Below are 25,470 nucleotides of genomic sequence, written 5' to 3' on the forward strand. Positions count from 1 at the left end.
GCTCTACTCAACATTAGGCACCTGTAAAGTTTCTCATTTTTAAAAGTACAAACACAACTGTTTTTTATAAATATAATGTATTATGTTTGGTATGTAAATCTACAATTGTCCTCAACATTTCATCTGCCTTTGGATTTTTCTGGAAAAAAAAGAATAAAACTTGTCAGTATAAATGTTTGTATAGTTTTATCAGCATAATTCAAAACTATATAAACAACTTTCAATGAAGCATTAAAACAATGGGAAAGATTACATATTTACATAATGACTTTAAATCACTTAGTTTTGGAGAGATCTTAATTAGACATAAAACTTATCAAAGCCAATCAAGCATAAGACAACTTTTAACAGAGACTCATATTATCATATTATCCAAAATGAACCTTACAAAGTAATATTTAAATGCAAAACTTAAAAAAATTCAAAAACATTTTGAAGGCTCTGAATTAATTATGATGTATTGGTCATGCGATTGACATTTTGTGCATTATATTATCAGGTCAAGTGTTGTAGATTTCCATTTATAATAAGATCTATAGTCTCCCTCATCTTCTCCAAAAGTATTATTTTCATTACAAGATATTCTATAAATAACATGAATAATGAATAATTTGATTGCTAATTTTTTGGTAAATAATAATGTACACAGTGACATCCACAGATAGAACTACTCAAATTAATATTTATTCAGTACTTATTTAATTACCTCAACTATATCTTTGATTGGTGTGGACTGTATCAGTGGTAGAAAGCATCTCATGGTAGCAGAATCTACCTGTATACTATCTGTGTAACATGCATATAGTACTGCTATTACTTTGTTTACTTGACAATAAGATAAACCTAAAACAAACAAACATACAGTATGTATATACAAGGTGGTAGAGAGAGAGAGCACTTAATTCCAATCTTAATTGACTAGGATTGAAGTCATTTTTCCTATCTAAGGTTGTGGTTTCTGGATCCTTATTGTGAATGTGTTTATGATTTATACTTGATTTTTCATAATAAAATATTGTTTACACTAAGGTCGTGGTTTTCTCCAAGCACTCAAGCTTCTACCACCAATAAAATCTGGCTGCCACAAATAGTACAAAAGTGATGCTCATAAGTGGCATTAAAACATCAACAATAAATCAATCAATTTTCATTGGCGAAAGGTATAGGGATCACTAAACATGTTTAACCCTGCCACCTTTTTGTGCCTGTCCTAAGTCATTAACCACTAGCATTTGTTTGTCTTGTTTTTTTAATTCATTTATATGTTTCAGAGTTTAGTGTGACATCCATTTTCACTAAAGTAGTACACATATGTGTTTAGGGGCCAGCTGAAGAACACCTGCAGGTGTGGGATTTCTTTCTATGTTGACCTATCGGTCGCCTTCTGCTGTTATCTGCTCTTGGGTCTAGTTCTTGTCTCTTTAACACATTCCACATCTCCTTTCTCAATTTTATGTACAAATAAAATAATAGATCCTTATTTAGCTTCTTTGACCAATTTCTGTATGATCTTTAACTTTGAAAATAAAAAGGAGGGATCTCTGTAATACAAACTATACCTACACTGAGCAGGTAGTCCTGTTACTATATTTGGTTGATCAACATAAGGTGCTAATGGAGTTCCTAGATACTTTGTGGACCTGAGAGATCGTAAGAATGGTACCTCCATGTCAGATATTGGTATATCTGCTTTATATTCACTTGTATGAGCTGAACACAATACGGATACATAAGCATCTTCTAAGTTGATGGATGGAAATAACTACAAAAAAAAAACAGAAATAAAATATAAAACATAACAGGTACATGTATGTTACATATATTTGTTTTTCATTCTTTTTTTTTACATAAATAAGGCCGTCAGTTTTCTCGTTTGAATTGTTTTACATTGTCTTATCGAGGCCTTTTACAGCTGACTATGCGGTATGGGCTTTGCTCATTGTTGAAGGTCTTACAGTCTTTTGTTGTTAATGTTTGTGTCATTTTGGTCTTTTGTGGATAGTTGTCTCAATGGCAATCATACCACATCTTCTTTTTTATATTAAGCACAATCCAATACACCAATCTAAAGCTTTTTGATGAATGAATCACACTGGTTAACCAGTGGTCAATTGATGTAAATGACCTCATTAACAATCTGTTCTTACAATGATTTTATAACATGAGCATTGTATGTGACAAAGGAAATGTACAGGTCAGGAAAATACACAAATTAGAAAGTTTCCTATCTAAAGTTTCAACTTTTTGAATCAATATTTAACATTATAGGTAAATGTATTTGCTTATGAACTTTTAACATTCTAGTGTTGATCATACATTATTATTTCAACCACTTTTAGTGATGCACACAAGTTTGAATCCAATATGATTATGTTATGAAAAACTGTCATTGAAATGTTTAAAAGTACATGTAAAATGTTAATTGTGGAGCCGATAACTCAGTGGTTGTTGTTTGTTACTATTTATCATATCTGTTTTCATGGTTTTGTGGAACGACTTATAACTTGTTATGTAAATCAGCAGGCTTGTTTTGGTGTATTAAACTGTTATGTTACACACTAAATATATATAGTGGAATGACTTATAACTTGTTTTGTAAATGAGAAGGCTTTTTTTCGGGTATTAGTAACTATGAGTCTATGACATACATGTACTAAAGGAATGAAAAACTTTTTCTGTAAATGAGAAAGCTTGTTTAAGGTGGTACCTAACACTACAGGGAGATAACTCTGTAAAGTCAGCTAAACGTTATAATTAAATTGTGTTGTAAAAGGAGTATTAAGCTTCTCAATGATCAAAATTGGTGGTTGTCAAATTGCTATATCATGTATATAATCAGTGTATTTTTTCTGACAAAACGGTTGGTTCAAAATTTTTAATTTTTTTATATTTTTGTAAAAGGGTCAAAGTAAATACTTTGACAAAATTTTATGAAAATTAAACAAGCCAAATTAATTTTAGTGAAAGTGTTGGGTACCACCTTAAGGGAAACTATAACACACAAGTTGAATGACTTACTTGTTCTGTAAATGAGAAGGCATGTTCTGGTGTAACTGTTATGTTACATTGACACACTAGTCACTAGTGGAATGACTCACTTGTTCTGGTGTAACTGTTATGTAACATTGACACACTAGTGATATGACTCACTTGTTATGGTGTTACTGTTATGTTACATTGACACACTAGTCACTGGTGGAATGACTCACTTGTTCTGGTGTAACTGTTATGTTACATTGACACACAAGTGGAATGACTTACTTGTTCTGGTGTTACTGTTATGTTACATTGACACACTAGTCACTGGTGGAATGACTGACTTGTTCTGGTGTTACTGTTATGTTACATTGACACACTAGTCACTAGTGGAATGCCTCACTTGTTCTGGTGTTACTATTATGTTACGTTGACACACTAGTCGCTGGTGGAATGACTCACTTGTTCTGGTGTAACTGTTATGTTACATTGACACACTAGTGGAATGACTTACTTGTTCTGGTGTTACTGTTATGTTACATTGACACACTAGTCACTGGTGGAATGACTCACTTGTTCTGGTGTAACTTATGTTACATTGACACACTAGTGGAATGACATACTTGTTCTTGTGTTACTGTTATGTTACATTGACACACTAGTCACTGGTGGAATGACTCACTTGTTCTGGTGTAACTATTATGTTACATTGACACACAAGTGGAATGACTTACTTGTTCTGTAAATGAGAAGGCTTGTTCTGGTGTAACTGTTATGTTGCATTGACACACCAGTATTTTTGGACAGTCTTTCTTTCTGTATAGGAAGCAGGATTTATCTGTTGGTGTTTTCTGACTAAGTGTATTAATATCATCTTCATGTAGTCCACTAAATAATCCAGCAATTATTTCATAGTTTTTATGAATAACATATGTCTGTACAAAACCTTCAAAAGATTCAGAAAAAAAATCAAATTAAGTGAGATATTATGTGATACCTTATTAGCCCTGTGTATGTTTAATTTATCAAGTGATTACACCATTTTTCCTGTTGAATGTATTGGTTTTCTCAATGTACTGTGTCTTCCACCACCAACAAAACTAGTTGCAATGATAAAACCAAGCGTGTCCAAAGGAGTCTTAAACAGAAAGTTATTTATCATGTTTCATTTGTCTTAATTCAGATCTAGACCTAAAGCTTTTTGTTTTCATTTTGTGCAACTTATAAATGTCTGAAGTTGTGCAAATTATTTATGAAATGCCAAAAAAAAATTCCCATTTTCAATGTTTGTTATAGCTATATAAACAGAATTGTTTTTGCCACTGACTTACTTTGTAGAAGTCAATACATGTATAATATCAATATGTATAATGATTAAACATGTTTACAACTTTGAATTGTCTACATTCCCCATTTTCATCCATGGAGATCCCTGTAATATGTATAATGATTAAACATGTTTACAACTTTGAATTGTCTACATTCCCCATTTCCATCATGTTCATTCTCAATTTTTACCTCAGAGCATGACATACTTGAGGTTAATTAATGTTTTATAAAACAGGATGGAAAAACTTTATTTTACTATATATGCCGCCAATATAAAATTTATTTTGCCGAAAACACAACCAAATAAGGAAATTTGTATATATCTGACCTGTAGCTGCTGGTCCCACTGCTATAATAAGTATTTCACATGGTAATTTCCCTTCTCCTGATTCTGACATACTCTGTTTAGCTGCACGGGTCCATAAGGCTGTAACTCTACTGAGAAATAAAAGATAAACAATTAATAACTAAAAGATAAATATACTATATGTTGCAAATTAGGTTTTCATCCCCATTTACTAATCTCCACATATAATGTTGAATCGCAGAGTCACATTTTTTTTATGGTAGAGTTATCTTTCATGTACATTCATGACAATGCATGACATTATTCATGTTATTTACTTTTTTTTTTTTTTTTTTTAATAAAACAAGATATATAAAAACAAATTCTTGAATTTGTCTTTACTACATGTACATTGGTCTTGTTACAAAATTAAGTGTTAGCTGTCAACTTCCTTTTCTTTTTTTAAAGTATAATTTCATGGACAATGAAAATTTAATTTTTCAAACCACTGCCTAGATTTATAAGCCTCTTGCAATTGGCTTCTAGGGGAGCAGTTTTTGAAGGCCTTCAGCAGTTACATTATATTACAGACAGAAGGAAAATATGTTTGTTTTTAAGATTTGATTTGATTTTTGGTGTTTTAACACCACTAATAGCACTGCGTTTAGGCTAGTGTTGACTGGCTAGTTGTTACAGTAGTGACTACTTTGTTTTTAAAAACACATATATGTTAGGAAACAAATGGTAAAATACCTTTATACATGTATCATACATTTATTTTTACTTGGAAAAAATGTTTATATAGATCAGTTGATGACTGTTACTTAAAAGAAAATGTAGAAATTGATAAAAAAAAAAAATAAGTTATACCAAAAACATTATGATAGTTTATAAGAAATATTTAAAATTGAAGAAGATTGTTGCTTTGACTGGTGTAACATTTAAATAAATGAATAATGTGTCCATGAGACACAGATAATGCCCCTGCTCACATATAATGTTAAAAAGGGACATACATGTAACACAATATTACTGTTAAACTTAAAGTGACCATAATTGGGACTTAATCAGAGTTGTATGGTAGTAAACAGTCAGGGGACTTACTTAAACAAGTGATTTTCTAAATCACTGATTCAAGTAACATTATTTCCATACAGGTTGGAAATTAGAGTTGTCTTTCTTTAATAATCACCTATTTAAGTAGTACAAATTAATCACTAGAAGAAGTGATTTAATATAAGTATAGCTTTAAACATAGAATACTAATGATTCAGGGACTAATTATGTTTCTAAACTTATCAGAACCAACATCTGTGTTGTCTAGGATGACCAGGTCATTTCAGGTGATGACCTTGTACTGAATCTAGGATAATGACATAAAAATCACTTGTTTAAGTATCAGACCTCAATTTCCTTCCCAAAAATCACTTCTTTAAGTATCATTCTTTTAATAAGATGTTATTCAAACCTATGTGTTTAAAATTTTGAAAAAAATACAAAATCCCATTTTGTGACAAAACATCAAATTTGCTCAAATACCTTTCATACAATTTAGTTGAGGAAAACTTAAGTTAGAGAATGGTAATGAAAAATTCAGCAATATATCCATTTGTAAAGGGGCATAACTCTAGAATTGGTCAAAGTGATGCAACCAAACTTCAAATTTGATCTGTGTTTTGTAGTAATAAGCATTGTGTATAAGTTTCATAACATTTGGTCGAGGTACATTTAAGATAGAGAACGGAAACAAAAAATTAGGCAATTTTTCCATTTGTAAAGGGGCATATATGGACCATAATTTGGTATTCGGCCTTTGGTTTCTTTTTGTATCCTTTTTTATAAGTTCTAAAATTTAAACTTTTATTTAGTGGGTTGTGTTGGTGTTAGAATAGTATGAATGGAACAATTGAGTTTTTCGAGAAAAAATTAATACATTTTGATTCACCGTTTACGTGACATGACACCAAACAGGAAACCAATCTTTATTTTCTTTATTTTGCACAATATAATTCAAAAGGCATAAATTAACACCATTACTAGTGTTACTTGCTTCATGTTAATATTTAAAATCTATTTTCAATGTTATATTAAAGTTTTTTTTAAACCTGACAGGAAACCAGAAGAAACCGAAAGCATTTTTTTAGTTTTATTTTATTGCAAAATCTGCTTAAATTAATCTGAACAGTATACTTTTTCTTAAAATCCATCTTAAATGTAACAGTATTATAAAACTCCTAAATATGTGCTTGTTTTGAAAACAATTAGTACATTTTATTCAGAATTTTCCATATTTTCTCCATTGATACAGGATACCATAATCGTTGAATCATGATGTTTAAGCAAAAAAAATGTATTTATATTTGGTTTTGATTTTCCAGTTATATACAATTTATTCCAAATCATTGGCAATGTAACATTCTTTAAATCCAGTAAAGAAAAATCTTTTTAACTTGGAATTAAAATCTTTAAAATAGACACAATGTGATACTTGTGACATGTACACCATCTACAGGGTTTCCACATTTTAACCTACTTTAGTGGGCTAAAATCAATAAAGTACTTCCTTTCAAGTCATGCATGCTAAAAGTTTACTTCTCCTTTGACAAAGGAGTAGGTCCGGTAAGGACCGATTTTGGCCTCAAATTTAAGTTTCATCTGACGAAAGATTTTGACCACTTTTTAAACACTTAAGTGTCTATTTCATATGATTCAATTAATTTATGTGCAAGATTTTAACTGATTAAGTCATTAAAAACGATCCGACTCAAGCTCAAATATGAAAAATCTACCAAATATGCGAAAAAATAACACTTTTCAGATGTTTTTTGTGAAAAACGAAAGTGGCCGCATTCGTGTTCATCCTCAATCTTTACATATGTTATGTATTATCATCAAATACAACTTCCATTTCAATATTTTGGATGAACACGAATGCGGCCACTTTCGTTTTACCCGGAAACCGTCTAAAATTTTACTAAAATGCTGGAATTGTGAAGATTTCAGTAATTTAGCACGACTTCATGGTGCTAGTACCCAATATATGTGCATTGTATTGTCAAAAACAGCCCGTATTTATGTAGCAGAACCATTCTACTATCCAATAACTAAGACAAAGTTTAAGTTTTAACAATTTTGTAAAACTGCTATATTTTGGGGCCAAAAAGAGGTCTTACCGGACCTACTCCTTTATTGCGTTTCTGATAAGTGTTTGCAGAACATGAATAAAAAATATTAATTAAAAACTGTGACAGGATTCCAACTTTGTACATTCCAAGTGTAACGGTATATTAACATGTATTTTTTATTAAATTATATTTATTCACCTAAAATATCCAGTAATATTTACTGCTGAAGTTAAATCAATCCAACGAGCATTGGTACAATGATAAGAGACGTAATTTCGATTGATTTTTCCAAGGACTCTTCACGTCATTATCGGGAAACGAAGTGTGTTCTAACGTCTGTCAAATATGAAATCGATTTTGTCAAGTCATTGGGCATTTATTTTCACACAGGATCGTATGTAACATTATGCACATAGGAAAAATAACAGACCACCGGCGCAATCTCTTTGACAATTGTATTTTCCCCTTTTAAACAAGACGAAACAAGTCTACAGATTATGTTTGCTAACATCCCGTTGGAAACAAAAACAATGTTTAGACCTAGTATTTCGTACATCCGGCCGTAATGGCGTGATCACATGCTAGTCACATGTTTCACGTATGACCGGAAATGGTTAGAACTTAAGGACAAAAACAATTTTAATAAATAATTGGACTTCTGTTTCGTGTGAAATGTAACGCATAACGGCAACGTAATTTTCTTACTTAATTATTACGAAGATCAAAACAAGAATGTAAATCATCTCGGATTTACCTGTTTGAACATCTCGCGAGAGTTCATATTTGCATATTGTTTTTAAGAATTCTATTACAACAAAGCAGATTACATCATCTAAAAATTGCGTTATGAAATCGGACGCAAAAATCACGCCACTGTTCTTACATCTGCTACATAAATACTTATAGTTCTCGGCATTTTCTTCTCACTATTCTTATTGGTCGATGTTCTTTGTTATTTGAAAGCAAAAGTTACGAATTTGCCGGTGACGATTATCTATAAATCAGTCAGCGTTATGCTCTTCGGAAGCAATAAATAACGCGAGAAACGACACAAAAATACGGTTGTAGAATCTTTGAAATTCGTAAAAAAAAATTTTTTTTCTAGGGAAGTGTAGCATACACTTGTATGTTGATAAAAATAATGGCATCTTTAGATGTAGTTGCAACTTTTCTTACAGTAATTCACATTTTATCACTTTTCTATAGTTATAGGAAACGGAGCCCAATAGCAAATTATGGTCCATATCTGTATCTGTATTAGGAAATCCCTCCTTCAAAGGAGCACTTCATAATGAATATGTTTTTCAAGAAGTCTATATGTCTATATATATACTTAGTTTGAAAATATAAAAAATAAAAATATAAATGTTACCCTGTGGGGTGTACGTTGGCTACAGTCGTTGACCTAGAACTATAGAATGGTAAAAGTGACGCCACTAAAATTCAAAACTCGATCTGTGTTTTGTGGTGTCAAGCATTGCATGTGTATAAGTTTCAAAACATTTGGTTGAGATAAAACAAACTTTGGGATGTAAGTGTGGACGTACACCATGTACAATGGGATATAACTGAATGCCTCTCTGCTACGACAGGGACAAAAAGCATATAAAATTTCTATAATCTTGTCATAATCATCATGATCATGATCCCCCTGATCATTTGATAATTGTTAATCAACTTTTCTATGATATATAAAGAATTAATTATGCTTTTGTCATGCAATTGTTTAGAAAATACAAAAAAAAATGAGTTGGTCATGTTTGGGAAAAATTGGGGCGATTTTCAACAGGGCGAGTTGGTCTGCTTCCGATAGTTAGTAACAGACTAGAATTTCCAACTATCTGTATAAAACCTTTCAAAACATTCGGATTCGCTGTCGTTGTCATCGTCTTCTTCAACTGCTCTAGAAATAACTGGGAGCACTTCTCCAAAAAATGTTGCCATGCTTTGTAATGTTTTTATAAAGTGATATGTTTTCTTGTCAATATACACAAAAACTTGCTTCTGAAAAACAAATGAATGATCGAGACTTTTAATTTTTATTGAAGTGTCAAGGTCATTGAAAGCTAATTTAAATACTTTGCTCTGACCTCTTAGCTTCTATCTGCATAACTTTTATGTTGTAGTCAAAACTTTACTTCTGTCGATATATTAAATTGTTATAACACCTTTATTATTTTCCCATCTTCCTTTAGATTACGAAATTTAGGGAAGAAATGTGTTGTAAATGATATTGATTTCAACTCGAAAATTAACAGTACTTATTTTTTCGAATACGGATGACATCATTTCCGTCTTGTTGTAAACATTGAAAATCGATAATTCCGTCAGCTGTGAATGAAATAACAAAAACAAAAATGTTTAGTTCTATGACAAATTGGTTGGGAATGAGCCAAGAGAGAGAAGCTGAATCTGACGAAGAAAACAAAGAAAACAAAGGCAAAAACGAAAACAATGAAAAGAACCCCGATTCTGAGAGTGAGAAAGAAAAGTTGACATCAGACCCAGATAAAAAAGAATCAGAAAACAAAGAAGAAGGAGATGGTGATATCGACATTTCTCTGGATGCAGCTAAACATAAACTAGAGGATGTATCTTCTAAAGCATTGAATGCAGCAAAAGAATGGGGAAGTATGACAATTCTGTTGTTTTGTTATGATTTGATCCCTTACTGGCCCAGGGAAAATTATATAACACAACAAGAATACAAGTAAATTCAAAACATACACATCAATCTTAAGTTATTTTTTATGAATAGACGTTATCACTATTGTTCTAATACCGGATGTTAACTTGACTATGGTAAAACATGAACAGTCAGAGCTCAGACATAAACAAGGCGATTTTTGTTTTTGACTTAAATAAGTCGAAACATGTATTTATTATAAAAATGTAGTTTCAATTTTAGACTTATCTAAGTCGGAAAATGACAGACTTGTTTAGGTCTTTTTATGTTGGGGAAAAAACTTAATGTTACTTTGTGGCCAAACTACACCACCTATGACAGCAAAAACCTGTATGAGCTAGAGTTCACAAGGACTTGAGCTATCTTTTTTTAATTATCTAATTGAACATCCTTACTAAACACAGATGTTTTTCCTCATTAAGTGTGATTCTAAGTGGTTTCATTGTAAGGTTAGTTAACATTATCTCCGATTTTTGGGGAAAGACGGCTTCAAGCCGTCAATCCCCTTTGGGGTTGACCAGAGTGACACTCCCTCACATCATTCATTTTGTTTTTATACATGTTATGGTGTGGAAAACCCCCCAACAAATCTTACTTAGATTGAAGAGAAGGAGACCCAGAAATGAATAGTTTGACTTTAAACACTTTTTTACACATTTCCCTTTTGTTTCTCACGAAATTATCATATCTTGAACTCTCCTTTACACTATTTACGTGTATTTTACAATCCGGAAAAATTAGTATGACGAGATATTCTAAATATATCCAACCTACATTGTATTTTATAGTGACGTCATTCTTGGAAGAAGCAGGGATATCCTTCACCAGTTCACTGGTTATTTAAATCATTCTTAGAGATCGTGCACCAATTACAAATTTGTATTTGTTAAATTTAAACATAATATTGTTTACTGTTGTTGATTTACACATCAACATGCAATACTTTAATTTGTAGGTCAACAACTTTCAAAATAAACAAAGATCGTGGGGTTACATGAGACAGGGGAAAGAAACGATTTTATTACTTTTTTCGGGTCTCACTAATTAGAGACAAGAAGCGTCAAAAAGCAACAAGAAGCGTCAAGAAGCCTATTTAGCGACAAGAAAGAAATATTCTTCTTGTCGCTTCTTGTCGCTGAAATTCTTCTTATCGCTAATTAGTGAGACCACTTTTTTCTGTAAAAATTCTGAGAATCTTCCTCCAATTCAGGAGCACCTCTATTGATGAGTAATTATCCACTAAAATAAAAGTTAATGTATTTAAACACTTCAAATGTGACATTTCATTGGATTAGTAGTCTTCTATTAAAACTAAATTTTTGTGTACCTACATAATCATTGTAATGGTAAAAAAAAAAAAAAAAAAAAAAAAATTGCATTTTGTAGTTTAAACATATTTATTATTTACAAATATTTCAAAATTAAGATTTGGAAACAAGCTTCACACAGTTTACATCACTCATATTGTTTTTTTATTAGTACCTGTTTCCCTGTGATGAGAGTTGTAACTCAGAACTTTAACAATGGAAATTTAAAACTGAATAAATTTTTCAGTCCACACTAGAAAGTGTGGACTGAAAAATCTATTCAGTTTTAAATTTTTTCTAAAGAAAAAACTTAAAAATCCAAGAGTACTGTCACAAAAAATGGAAAATGGCCCTAGCCTGCAGTTCAGTGGTACACAATCAAGATTTCAAAAAATATTGCAGTTGTTGTGAAATGACAGAATTCAGTTGAGATAATTAGCTATCAACTTTAATCAAATGTTTAGATTTAAAAGATGCAGATCACTTCCATTGGCCCAAATTGAATCCTAAACTAAGGAAATGAAATTACATAAACAACAATTGATTTCAATATTGTCAACCTTTCTACATGTTCTAGCTGTTCTCTTTTTCGTTCTTCATATGAAAACTATCAAAAGATACCCCCCCCCCCCCCCCCCCTTTCCAAAAACATAATTAAATAGAAACAAGGGCCGTCTTTCTCCTCAGAGCTATTCAGCTCTTTGATTTAGACTCTCATTCATATTTTTCTTTAGAAGACAAAGCATTGGCTTTCAATGTTGTCATTATTTGATTAAGATGCATGACCTCCTTATAAATATGCGTGGGTCTTGAAAGTAACCAATTTTGATCACTCATTGACTTGTAAGAGTGGATATTTGCAACTTTTGATTCTGGTCAATTATTTCTTGTTTAACAATATTGGACTTATTCAAGTCGTAATTTGTCTTACATGTACATTAAAGGGAGACAAATCCTAAAACTTACAAGTTTAGACCTCTATGAATTAAAAGCAGATTCAGACTTATTGATGTCTGAGCTCTGACTGATGAACCATAAACAAATACTTAAAATCTTTGAACTTTTCGGTATCAGGTCCATTCGCGCCGAATATACTTTCGCACCCTACAACGTTCGCACCCAAAGTCCGTTCCCACTCTACACGATCGCGCCCAATTTCAATTCCTGATTAGGAGTTATTCAACACAAAATAAAATGTTGACAGAATCCCACTTTATTTAGAAAGGATTATTATTTTTTTAACAATACACCATCCAATTTATTCAACACAACAAAAAAAATGCTGTGTCACTTTATTTTGAGACAATGAAAACAATTAGTAAAATAAGAATACTACTTGCCAAAACTTGATTACAAAGTTATAAAACACAAAACCAATGAAAATTGGTCGCTAACACGTAAGGTGTGAACCAACTTTGGGTGCGAACATGTAGGGTGCGAAAGTGAAAGGGGGCGAACATGATAGGGTGCGAAAGTGAATGGGCGCGAACAGACCCGGATTCTACGTTCACAAAGCACCACTGAGTGAAGAAGCTCTTTCCACATTATTTCTTCATCAAAATACTTTAAATGAACAGTAGATAAAGGTATCAATGATGATTTTAGCATTTTTAAAGCCTTGAAAAGTAAACTTAAAAGTAGATGACCGTTTCATGCTTATATAATGATATAATAGATGTGTGTATACATGTACATGCATTTGTACTTTGCATGTCTCTTATGACTACATAAGTACATCATGTACACTTCATTGCATTGTTAATTCTACATAAATTTTATTAACTCATGTATCCAAATTTTAATCTTGATTTTTTTTGTAGGTTACCTGTACAGTTTTAGCAAAGAAGCAGGCAAAACTGTAGCAGATAAAGCCAAACTTATTGGCAAGTCAGTGGAAGATAAGGTATGTATCAAACAATTTTGAAAGACTTTAACAGTCAGGACCCTGTGAATTAATGCTCTCGGCTGTAGTTAATTGATGTTTATCAGGATGACCACTATAGTTTCAAAATGTACACCCATAATGAACATGATGAGAGGTAGGGATGAACCACTGGAATAAATCACTATTTCAACATGTTCAAGCTACATGTACAAATGTATATACATGGTACTGTAAATTCAGAAATTATTGCGTGCATTTATTATTGTGATTTTGTCATTTAAGACTGAAATGCGATTTTTTATTTTATCGATTTTGTGAAAATCCTGATTAGGTCATATATAAAATATTTCAAAATGAGAATTTAAATTATTGCGTTTACAACTCTACCGCTCTTTTCGCAGTAATAAAAACTTCACAATTATTTCTGAATTAAAGTATTTGATAAGGTATAGAAATCGAGGTTGAATATGTGACATTCAGACATTGCTGATTTGAATTATGATAAAAAATGTTTGATAAAATTATAAAATATAAAAGTTTTTGCAGATACATTTATATTTAATTAAAACCACAGTCCTTTTGTTTAATGCTTTAAAATGCATCAGATATATTAATTGTCAAAATTATTTATCTCTTTTCTCTATGAAATAGTATTATTTTAATAGCTTTAATACTGTCTGTCCATGTTGAAGACCTTACTTTGACCTATAATGGTTAATTTTTACAAATTGTGACTTGGATACAGAGTTGTCCCATTGGCACTCATAAATTCATACCACATCTCCTTATACATTTTATACATTGGCAGAAAAGTAGCAAATTAAAAACATGAATAATGTGCCACTTCAAAATCTTAGGTGTGAACATGGTGAATATTAAACATAGTCATCAGGTCATGAATTAATTAATAGATGTCAGATTTACAACCATTAAATCTCAAATGATGTCATTTTGATAATTTTTATTCATTTTTAACACTCATACATGTATTTACAACTATTAGACCACAAACATATTGTTTAAAGACATATATTATTTTTAAAAAAGATTGCACTATAAATATTTATATATACATGTAGGTTTACCCTTTTTTTAGACTATAATGGGAGATTTTGCCAAGGAGCAGAACAAATTTGTTACAGAAAAGAAAGAGAAAGCTAAGAGATCAGAAGCAGCAGTACCACCATGGGTTGGTTATAATGAAGAAGAGACAATGAAATCACAGATCATGGCCTTGTCAACAGTATGTTTTCCTCTGTTTGTACATTATCCTTCCAGTGTTGTAGCTTATTGAGTAAGCCACAGGGACTCAATCTGATGAAAGGGGCTTTGTTGTACATGTTTGGTCTTTAACAGCAGAATTTTATCATTTTATATTCACAATATGAGACAGAGTGCACCTCTGTCCCTGTTTAGTTGCATGAAGATGTTAACTAAAAGAGATATATCTCGAGAACATTCCAGTTATAATACTGTAAATTCAGGAGCTAATGCATGCATTTATTTTTTAAATCACTGATTAGTGGTCAAAATAGAAGACCTAATTAATGTGATTGGAAAAGTTTAGTGAATGAAATTTCTACTGAAATAATGAATGAAAGTTTTTATTATTTCAAACCTGATTCTGTTACATTTTGAATTTACAAGACTATGGAAATAATTTCTAAATTTACTGTATATTGACCTTAAGGAATAAAGGGCAGAAGACATCAAGGGAGAAATCAACAGAAATTGAAAGAAAAACTGATAACACCTGAACACCATGACAAAAAGAGCTAAATAAAAATTAACAGTCCTTAAAACAAAACAGTTTGTGTGGGATGGGGACCCCAGATATTATAACTATCATGCACTAGCACAAGAAGAGTTATTCCTGTTAAAATTGGTCAATGCAACTTCTCCAATTATAAATTAAGGCACACAAAATAGATAATTGGCCAATATCATCTCTTGCAAAGTAAGCATGAGACATAAAATTTCTATATACAATGTATACATGTATAAACTATTGGCACATGTTTAATTCCATTTACTTTACATTTACAGTAGAAAAAAAAACGTGAAAATTTCCCAAAATTTTCAGTGTACTAATGAACTCAAAATTGTTCCAAAAAAGTGTGTTGCTTTTTTTTATTCCCGCATTTGCGCAGAACGCAGAAATCTACTTTCTCCTTCCAGTCTGGTTGTCGTGAGACTTTGAGTAGTCTAGTAAAATATAGGAACTCAAGGAACACAATACCAATATTCATTTTTAATAATTCTTTGTCTTTGATATGATTTAACGTTACCTGATGCATTGCGTTTCTTTGTTTACATTGAACATGACGTCATAACTTAAATAATGTCACAAGTAAAATCCCTAACAACAGACATGACAGAACCAAAATCTGAAACGTTACGGTATTTCAGTTTCTTTTTTTAACAAATATTTAAGTTACAAAAAAAAGAAATTCATACAGACTTTGTCCCCATTCACAGGTAATGCTTGCCTCATATTAAAATTCATAACATAATAATGTTTACAAAGAACAATATTAAGCTTTCTTTTAATTTTTTAGGACAAGAGAAATTTTGTCAGAAATCCTCCTGCCGGTGTTCAGTTCCAGTTTGAATTTGAAGCTTCATTCCCTGTTGCCATGGCAACCCTTCAAGAAGATTCTAATTTACAGAAAATGAGATTTGATCTTGTACCAAAACAGTAAGTTCTGTAACTTTTAAAACTCTCAAAAACCGTTTTGTTCTATAAATGTCTGATTTGCAGCTTTCCTTAGCTACTCAAGGCCTAGGCTTCCAAAAAAAATTTGAGAATGCTGAACTTTTTGTTTGAATCTTGTATTGAGATTCATTACATGTTGTAACTTAAAGTAATCCAAAGGAAATCGCTTGGACCTAATTTTTGAAAGGTGTACATGTAAGTATGTCTGACAAGAATGACATGACCTTTTAGTCTTAAATGGTTAACAATGGTTAATGGAAGGTTTTCTTCCTACATCATGTGAAAACTTTATTTCTAAGCCTTTCAATACATTTATTTTACTTTCATGAGATAATTTTTCTTTCAAATATTTGGACAAGTGATGGCTTATTCCTAGATTTTTTGTTGATTTTCAGATAGAATGTAAGGATACAGATAATTATTTTTTTGGCTAAGTACATTATATAAGACAAATTCTACAACTAACATGAATGTCTTAAATCAATTGCTTCAAACTATGTTTTAAAGAAAATTTTACTTTATTTCAGAGTGAAAGAAGATATTTTCTGGAGGAACTATTTTTACAGAGTTTCACTTATCAAACAATCTACACAACTGACATCACTTGCACAAGAAACAGGTATTTATTGAAAAAAGATAATTACTGTACTAGAGGGATTTTTAACAATAATAAAAACCTCGCAATAATTTCTGAATTTACATGTACAGTATCTTGGATAAATGAGGATGTTCACTAAGGTCTAGAATTGGTCCTAAGATTTTGATGCTTTTTTTTAATCAGGCCAAAATATTACACATTTCACACAGAAATACTTATGATAATACTATTTAGACAAAAAATACATTTTTTTGGCACCTTCTCTTCAAATTAGTGAAGCTATGATCCCATACATAAACATTATTTGTATTTTAACATCAATTTTAGTTAATTTTTCCATAATTTTGATTGTTTTTTGGCATATATAATCTAGGCTGCCATCCACAATCCAAGAAGTTTTTATAATGTCAACTAATGTTCTGAAGTTGTAAATTCAATTGCAGACCAAGTATTCAACAACAAGTAAAATACCGGTAGATTGAAAATTGAAAATTTAACATGAATTAAATAAATCTTAATGGGCTGACACATTTAGTGTGAATGATCACCTCAATAGAAAAGACACTCATGAATACAAATACTTTCAAGAAATGACACACTAGTGTGACAGAATCTGACCCTCAGTGGTGTTGTGGTATATAAGTGTCCATGAGTGCCAATGAAACAACTCTCCATCCAAGTCACAATTTATAAAAGTTAACCATTATAGGTAAAGGTAAGGTCTTCAACATGGAGCCTTACTCACACCAAAACGCAAGCTATAAAGGGCACCAAAAATAACATATGTCCTTGTAAATAAACCATTTACTGATGTCAAATCTTTTTCTGTCTAGTCTGCAACATTTACTGTGGATTCATTTATTTTCGTGGGTACCAATTTTCGTGGATTAAGAAAAACTTGCATATTCGTGGATATTTATTTTCGTGGTTTTGCTGAAGTCTGCATACAAACCTATAGAACATTTATCATTCGTTGAACATTAAATTTCGTGGTAAAACTGTGCCCACGGAATCCACGAAAATTGGTATCCAACGAATAATAATGAATCCACAGTATGTGAGAAAGACATCTAACCCCTATCTGATCTTCATTAATATGTCGATATGTAACTTAGTTTCAATCCAATTGACATACTTTAATGGTATAGAAATTTTCGAAATGAATTTGAGGATTATTGATTGTTGATTGCTTAATACCCAGTGACAAGTGTTGAATGCATGTTCATGACGATAGTTGCATGAATAATAAGAATGAGTCTTTGTTTTTATTTATAAGAAAGAACATCCCACTGTTCTGGGGTATTTAAACAAGAACAACACTATCATGTTTATTTTACAGGTTCAATGGGAAGTAGGTCTAACAGTACAGGGTCATTTAAGTCTTCAGATGAAAACCAAGAAAAAGGTATCACTAACTGTATTCCAACAATTTGTATATTTTTTTTAAAATTTGCATCACAGTTTCCTTTGGCTTTTATACCATGATCTCATGTTTTAGTTTACATTTTATTCCAGTTGAGCTACTGTACATGTACTTCTGACAGAATCTATAGAAGATTTACACTTTTATGCAAATTTTTCCGATGTTACATGAATTCATACAAGTTCCTGTAAATTTTAACATTACAATTTAGAAAATTTGACATCACAATTTAGACAATTTGACATCACAATTTAGACAATTTGACATCACAATTTAGACAATTTGACATCACAATTTAGACAATTTGACATCACAATTTAGACAATTAAGACAATTTGACATCACAATTTAGAAAATTTGACATCACAATTTAGACAATTTGACATCACAATTTAGACAATTTAGACAATTTGACATCACAATTTAGACAATTTAGACAATTTGACATCACAATTTAGAAAATTTGACATCACAATTTAGACAATTTGACATCACAATTTAGAAAATTTGACATCACAATTTAGACAATTTGACATCACAATTTAGACAATTTGACATCACAATTTAAAATTGATTGTTGCATGACGTCAGAAGGTTATATAGAGCAGATCTTCATTCATTTAGAGACAAAATTCAGCTAAATATCAAAAGTGTAAATAAGTTTTAATGTTGGACTGAAATATTGTCATGAAAGGAGTGAACTTATATAGTGATGGCAAATATGTCAAGTTTGTGTGGCATTCCAGTGGATCTTCTTTTACAAGTTAAAAGCCATTACAATTTGAAAGTTTGTATAATAGGTGTACAGTGAACTCCACTTTTTGTTTTGCTGTAACACTAGATCATGAATACAGAAAACCAACTCATTTTCATGTATATTTTATTTAGCACTAAATTCTTTGTAGTCATTTTCATTGCAATTTATTTTCATGATCTTTTTAATTTCTTGATATATTTATGGAAAGATACAAATTTCATGTAAATACGATTTAAAATCATGTTATGATTTTTTCTTGCAAGAATTAAGTAAAAAAAGAAGGTTAACAGTATATTGACTTTTTGGTACGTGTTGTTTTGTAGTACATGTAGTGAGTTAATGATGGCTTGTGTATTGGTCAAGGAAAATATAACTCTTGGTCATCTTTAATGATTTTGACATAAGTAACAATCAACATTTATCTATATTTTAAAATTATTTTTGATGAATAATTTAAAATTTTCATATATTGAGTTGTATTTTTTACGGTCTTTATTTTGATTCTATTGAACCATTGACACATACCTATTTTTTTAATTTTTTTTCAAATTTTGTTTATATATATATATGTACTTGTATCATTGTTTTTTATGCATTGTAAAGCCCTTTGAGTAAATGTTTATTTAGAGAAGCGCTATATAAGCACTGTAAATAATAATAATAATAATTTTATTCTCTCTTCTATTTTTAACAGAATCAACACCTCCACAGGCAATCCAGCAGAAATCTAAAGTAGAAGATGACATTCCTTGCAGTCCCGCAGAGAACGAATTTGTTAGTGATACATTCCAAGCTGATGCTCTCAATGATGAAGATTTGAAAAAAGAAATGCAACAACTCCATGTAGAAGATGACAAAAAGGGAGGTAATACACATCTGCCTTAAAATTAAGAAAGCAAGGTTAATTTACACTTGACTTAAAAAATGGAAACTGTATGACCTGGTCTGAGAAAGAGGCTAAATTCCTTATATCTATGAAAATAAGAATATGTAGTATAATTGCCAATGAGACATCTCTCCCCCAGAGACCAAATGACTTAAAAGTTCACTTTCATTTTATTAGACTATTCTTTATCAAAGTGTAGGCATGCATTTGGTCTAAAATTGAAAAATTCATATAATCATAACATTTAATCAAATATTTTTTGGAAAAAAATTACATACTAAAAATAGATTACCAGACTATGGCTAAGAGTCTAATGTTTAAGTTATTTTGTCTGATTCAAATGTTAAAGTTGTCGAGAGATATTTAAGAATTAAAGAAAAGAAGAAAATATGTCTTTCTTATCTCTATGACTAAAACAATTTGAATGAAAAAGGTAGACAACTCTACATAAAGAAATTGTTTACCTAAACAAGAAAATAAAAGTGACTTTAATTAGTATTTGCCTCTGACTGTGTCATATGTACTATCTAATATACGTAAAAATATTTAAATGGAGTACCAACAGTTACTGAGAAAAGACCCTTTAAGGATGTACTTAGGTGAGGTTATGTGAAAATTAATAAATTAAGAAGTTAGAATTGATACTATAAGCTGGTAGAACATCAATTAAGGATAAAAATAAGCTAAAAATAGTGATAGGTCATGGACCTCCTTTTCGAGATATTTGAGATTTTAAATACAGCGGGAAAAGACTCACTCAGACTTTAACCTTATATTTGCATTGGTATTAATGGGTCTCCAAACAAAAGAAAGAAAATCAAGAATCTTCTAAAATTTTGGTAAATGACCATTCATGAGCTGATTAGTCTTATATGAAAAAATAAATGGGTGTCATGGGGCAAAATGTTTTACATTGTATTGTATGGAAAAACACCAAGGAGTCCGAACATTTGACACAGATTCCCAAACCTCACCTAAGTACATCCTTAAGCTTGATAAGTTTGTCTTCTTTGTAACAGTTAAATTGAAAATAGGAAAATGTGCCCATTATTTCCAATAAGACAACTATTCACCATATGTTAATGAAATCGATATCAGCAACTATAGGACACTGTGATGTTTTCAACAATAAGAAAGAAGCAATAATGTTTTGTCAGTATAAAAGGTTCAGACATGGAAAAAGATTAAACATTTAAAAAAAAGAACTAATGGCCTTATTTATAAGAAAACAATTAATAAAAAAATATATGGGAGATTTTAACAAACATCTACTCACACAAATGACTCACTGAACTACATTCTCCTGATATAATTACTTGTAAAATTGATATATAGAAAATGTGACTGCAAAAAAATTGAGAGATTACTAATGAAATCATGAATATTTTTTTTTATTAACAACCTGATGCTGTTGCATTTTTAGAACTTTTTGGTCCTCAATACTTCAACTTCGTACTTTATTTGGTCTTTTTTTTTAGTTTTGATTCAAGCATCACCGATGAGGCTTTTGTAGACGAAATGTGCATCTGACATAAATACAAAATTTTAATCCTGGTATCTATGATAAGTCATGTAAGTTTATTTCACCTAAATGCAATAATTTCTGTGTTTACAGTAATACATTGTGTGATGATTTTATTTTGTTTAGATGACAATGAATGGGAAAATGAACTACAGGCTGAATTGAAAGAATATGAAATGGTGGGCCAAGAAGGAGAAATATTAGATGATGAACTAGAAAATGAAATCCTACAAGAAATTGAAAATGAAACCAATAACATGTAAAACATAGACTAAATCTTGATATCATATCGGGGAGCTTATTTTCATCACATGGAAATTTGTATCTTCATAATGGGGCAATTCATGCTGAACTTCATGCTCATTCATATGTTGTGATAAAGGAATTTGTGATATGTTTGAAACAAAGACCTGAAAATGAAAAGACAAATTGCACTGAACTTTTATTTCCCCCTAAATCCAACATCTAATTCAATCTGATTGATCATAGATTTGGGCAAGGAATTTATTAGATTATATATTTTCTGATTTCCAACATTTGGTTAGATCCAATCATTAGAAATAACAAAAAATTAATTTGCAAATGGTCATCAAATTGATTTAGTGTCATATAATTTTGTATATCGCTCTAATATTGAAAATGTATACTTAATTTCATATGATTTCATCTTATGGTGGAGAAATTTAACTACTTTGAAAAGATATATATGTTTGTTATTGTATATGCTGTATATGTTAATCAGTTATGTTAGTAGTTCGTTCGGTTAAAGGAAATGATTTTTAACATATATCATGCCAAATGTTTATGATTTGAAAAAAAACATTATAAGACAGTGGGTTTTTTGTAAAGATTCATGCATTTTAATCTATAAATTAAAACTGATGAGATTAGTGCAAAAATTCATTTTTTCAACTTATCTGTAAGACATATGGGATAGGTAAACCGTGGTATAGAATGTTTTTGTATTTTGTATAAACGAGTTAAACAATTGGGGTGGATATATGTTGTAAATTGATAACAACTAATACTGAAACCTATAGGAGCTGTTGTATTTAAAGACATCTTTATACCAATTTATTCTTTTTATTTTTTAAAGAAAATGAATAATCTTATTAATGTATGGTAGGTGCTATCTGATGAGTAAGTCAGTCAGTCTCAGTGTGACATTGACATTGTCACATGCACAGTAAGGGCTATTCCATTTAAATGTATATGTGGGAGGGTAGTTAGAAAAGTTTAATTTTTGATTGTGGGTCATGGGTCTTTTTTTCAGTATGCATCTATTACCATTATGCCAAGTTATCTAAAAAATGGTTCTTAGTTGTAGGGATATTTAGAAGTCCTTTCCTATCCTCTCACACACTTGTTAATGGTACAGCCCTAATTTCATGAATGTGGTCTATGGCAATCCAATTTTTATGTTTCTTTATATTATTGAGATTTTAATGTATACAAATTTTTCCTTTACAACTTGAAACCTTATAAAGTTAAAAAATTATCTGCTAAACATATGTAGATGCATTTGATAGGTAAGAAGTAAGTCAAGCATTTTGCGTTGGATTGCCTAATACACTCATCTATTTTACTGTTTCGGTATATAGTAGGTTACTATAAATTCATCTAATTAACTATTTCAAAAGGAGTAGGTCTGGTAAGGACCAATTTTGGCCTCAAATTTCAGGTTCATCTGACGAAAGATTTTGACCACTTTTTCAGCACTTAAGTGTCTATTTCATTGGAATCAAGTCGTTAATGTGAAAGATTTTAACTGATTAAATGATTAAAAATGATCCGATTCAAGCTCAAATATGAAACATCTACCAAATACGCCGAAAAATGTAACTTTTCAGATGATTTTTGTCAAAAATGAAAGTGTTCAGATTAACCTTTATATATGTTATGTATTATCATAAAATAAAACTTACATATCAATATTAAGGATGAACACGAATGCGGCCACTTCTGTTTTACAAGAAAAACGTCTAAAATTTAACTAAAATGATAGAGTTGTGAAGATTTCAGTAATTTAGCATGACTTTATGGTGTTAGTACCCGATATATGTGCATTGTATTGTCAAAAACAGCCCATATTAATGTAGCAGAAGCATTCTACCGTCCAATAAATAACTAAAATTTTACAATTTAACAATTTTGTAAAACTGCTATATTTTGGGGCCAAAAAGGGGTCTTACTGGACCTTCTCCTTTGTTAAGGCTGTGGTTGATTCATAGTACAGGAACATACAAATAGCTTTCTTATATATTGTTGGACATCTATTATTTAGGACAATGAAAACCAATCACAATGTTTCAGTCTATGTATTTGGAAATGTTTCCCAGAATGAATTACATTTTGATTCGATGTTGGCTTCCTATTAATCTGATTTTCTAAGGTTTTTAATGATATTGACTTCAATATTTCTGTTTAATAATTTTCTCTGTGGCTTTTTACAGAATGTCCTGTAAGGTCCTTGCTCAACATTGATATAGTTGTTACTTTTCTTTTTTATTGGTCTGTGTGGGGAATATTTCATTATTAGCAGGCAAACCATAACTACTTATTTTTATAATCTTTAAGTTGTGGATAACTGCTAGCAAGCATTTATTCTTATTTTATTTCCCAGTAGTTGTCATTGAATTCAAAAAATTTGAAAACAACTTTATTTGAAACATCAAGAAATTTGCTGACAAAACAGGTTTAATTTTTAATGAGTATATCAACCATAACCTGTGTTCTTTATTTTTTTTTATTTAAGTGATCATAGGGTTGTACTGCCTCTGTTTATTGTTCTGTTTTATTAGATAGTGCTGTTCTGTTTGGTATTTTGGTAGATGTGATATGAAACATGTAATAATTATGTAGAAAATTAAGTTATGCAATTGTTTGTTGAAATTTGTTGTAGATTTAGTTATTGATATTATATTTTGTTAAATTTTGTATAATTCACTTTCATTTATTATTATTTTTATACAACTACAGTGCATATTGATGTGTGTATTTATAGATATATTGTTGTCTTATTATTTTTGAGAGGAGGAAACTCAAGAAAGACCCTTTTGGCCAAACATTTTTTTAGTGCATTTTTCCTGATTTTTGACTGCTGATTCCTCTTTACCTTTTAAGTGACTTGAGCCCCACCTCATTTCACCCTCCTTTTGAAACTCTTGGGTCCACAATTGCTATATACCTCTCCATTTAATGTAAGCATGTTGTGTCTTAACTTAAAAAGTCACCTTGTAATACTTGATGACTTTTTATTTATGTTGTAGCATGTTTCTACTGAAATAAATCAGCTTTTTCTTTTGTAAAAAGAAGAACAGTTACTGTTCCACTTTTTATGCAGTTGCTATAACAGTTGCTTACATTTTTAAGAGATGGGATAAAAAGTAAATGCTACTCATAATAAGTTAAGTATTGGCGAGAAATTGTATTTTCCTTAAGCAATCACCTCCTTCTTTTTGAGGCGCTAAGGAGTTCAGGTATATTGATAGCTATAGTGTATGAACTGTTTTGTCAATTTCACTTACTGTTTGTGGTGTTGTTAATGAAATTTTTCAGAAAGTTTTTGTACTAACAATAAACAGAAACATGGCAAATGTGACTTTAACTCATTCCAAATCATATAATTTGATCCATGCAATGACTGAAAATAGCTTTGTATAATACTTTTATGAAGACTGCTTTAAACATGTCAGTTTTAATGAGGTGGACTCAACACATTAACATGCTTACCAATCATTTCACATTTAGTTGGTTGATTGTTTTTAATAAAAAAAAAAGGGGTTTGTGTTTCTTTGATACAATGATTATTAAGCCAATTCTTACTATACTTTTTTTTTTCATTCAAAATCATTTATATATTTTTGGACACAGAAAGCGTTTGGCCCCTCAAATTTATTAGGCAAACAAACAACAAAAATATAATATGAATATTTATATGATGTCTCATGAATTAATTTCCAGTCTAATATATA

The 25,470-nt window shown here is 30.6% G+C and overlaps 2 protein-coding genes across 3 annotated transcripts; one reads left to right on the forward strand and one right to left on the reverse strand.

Annotated features, from left to right (window-relative positions):
- LOC134686850 (proteasome assembly chaperone 1-like) lies at positions 1 to 9,766 on the reverse strand. Of its 2 annotated transcripts, none has more exons than XM_063546661.1 (6): positions 9,569 to 9,766; positions 4,634 to 4,740; positions 3,711 to 3,922; positions 1,564 to 1,762; positions 707 to 843; positions 1 to 139 (listed from the first exon to the last, which is right to left on the reverse strand). In XM_063546661.1, the coding sequence occupies exons 1-6, from the start codon at positions 9,658 to 9,660 to the stop codon at positions 65 to 67; spliced, it is 822 nt and encodes a 273-aa protein (XP_063402731.1). In that variant the 5' UTR covers positions 9,661 to 9,766; the 3' UTR covers positions 1 to 64. The 2 variants fall into 2 exon arrangements, with proteins under 2 accessions (XP_063402731.1, XP_063402730.1); XM_063546660.1 differs by having other exon boundaries at positions 2 to 139; positions 4,634 to 4,743; positions 9,569 to 9,765.
- Positions 9,767 to 9,834: 68 nt separating this feature from the next.
- On the forward strand, positions 9,835 to 25,256 carry LOC134686847 (synapse-associated protein 1-like). The gene is made up of 8 exons (XM_063546659.1): positions 9,835 to 10,347; positions 13,530 to 13,612; positions 14,691 to 14,837; positions 16,153 to 16,292; positions 16,838 to 16,929; positions 18,248 to 18,313; positions 19,783 to 19,953; positions 21,623 to 25,256. The coding sequence occupies exons 1-8, from the start codon at positions 10,074 to 10,076 to the stop codon at positions 21,757 to 21,759; spliced, it is 1,110 nt and encodes a 369-aa protein (XP_063402729.1). The 5' UTR covers positions 9,835 to 10,073; the 3' UTR covers positions 21,760 to 25,256.
- The last annotated feature ends 214 nt before the right edge of the window (positions 25,257 to 25,470 follow it).

This window comes from Mytilus trossulus, chromosome 10, assembly GCF_036588685.1.
Source record: "Mytilus trossulus isolate FHL-02 chromosome 10, PNRI_Mtr1.1.1.hap1, whole genome shotgun sequence".
NCBI lineage: Eukaryota > Metazoa > Mollusca > Bivalvia > Mytilida > Mytilidae > Mytilus > Mytilus trossulus.

Excerpts from the sequence above, each read along its gene's own strand:
- LOC134686847 (XM_063546659.1), top strand. The coding sequence starts at position 10,074 with ATGTTTAGTTCTATGACAAATTGGTTGGGAATGAGCCAAGAGAGAGAA. Across the intron at positions 16,293-16,837 it reads TTTGATCTTGTACCAAAACA|AGTGAAAGAAGATATTTTCT; the intron begins GTAAGTTCTGTA and ends ACTTTATTTCAG. Across the intron at positions 18,314-19,782 it reads AGATGAAAACCAAGAAAAAG|AATCAACACCTCCACAGGCA; the intron begins GTATCACTAACT and ends TATTTTTAACAG.
- LOC134686850 (XM_063546660.1), bottom strand. The coding sequence starts at position 9,660 with ATGGCAACATTTTTTGGAGAAGTGCTCCCAGTTATTTCTAGAGCAGTT. Across the intron at positions 4,744-9,568 it reads GAATCCGAATGTTTTGAAAG|TAGAGTTACAGCCTTATGGA; the intron begins GTTTTATACAGA and ends TTTATTTCTCAG. Across the intron at positions 1,763-3,710 it reads CCTTCTCATTTACAGAACAA|TTATTTCCATCCATCAACTT; the intron begins GTAAGTCATTCC and ends TTTTTTTTGTAG.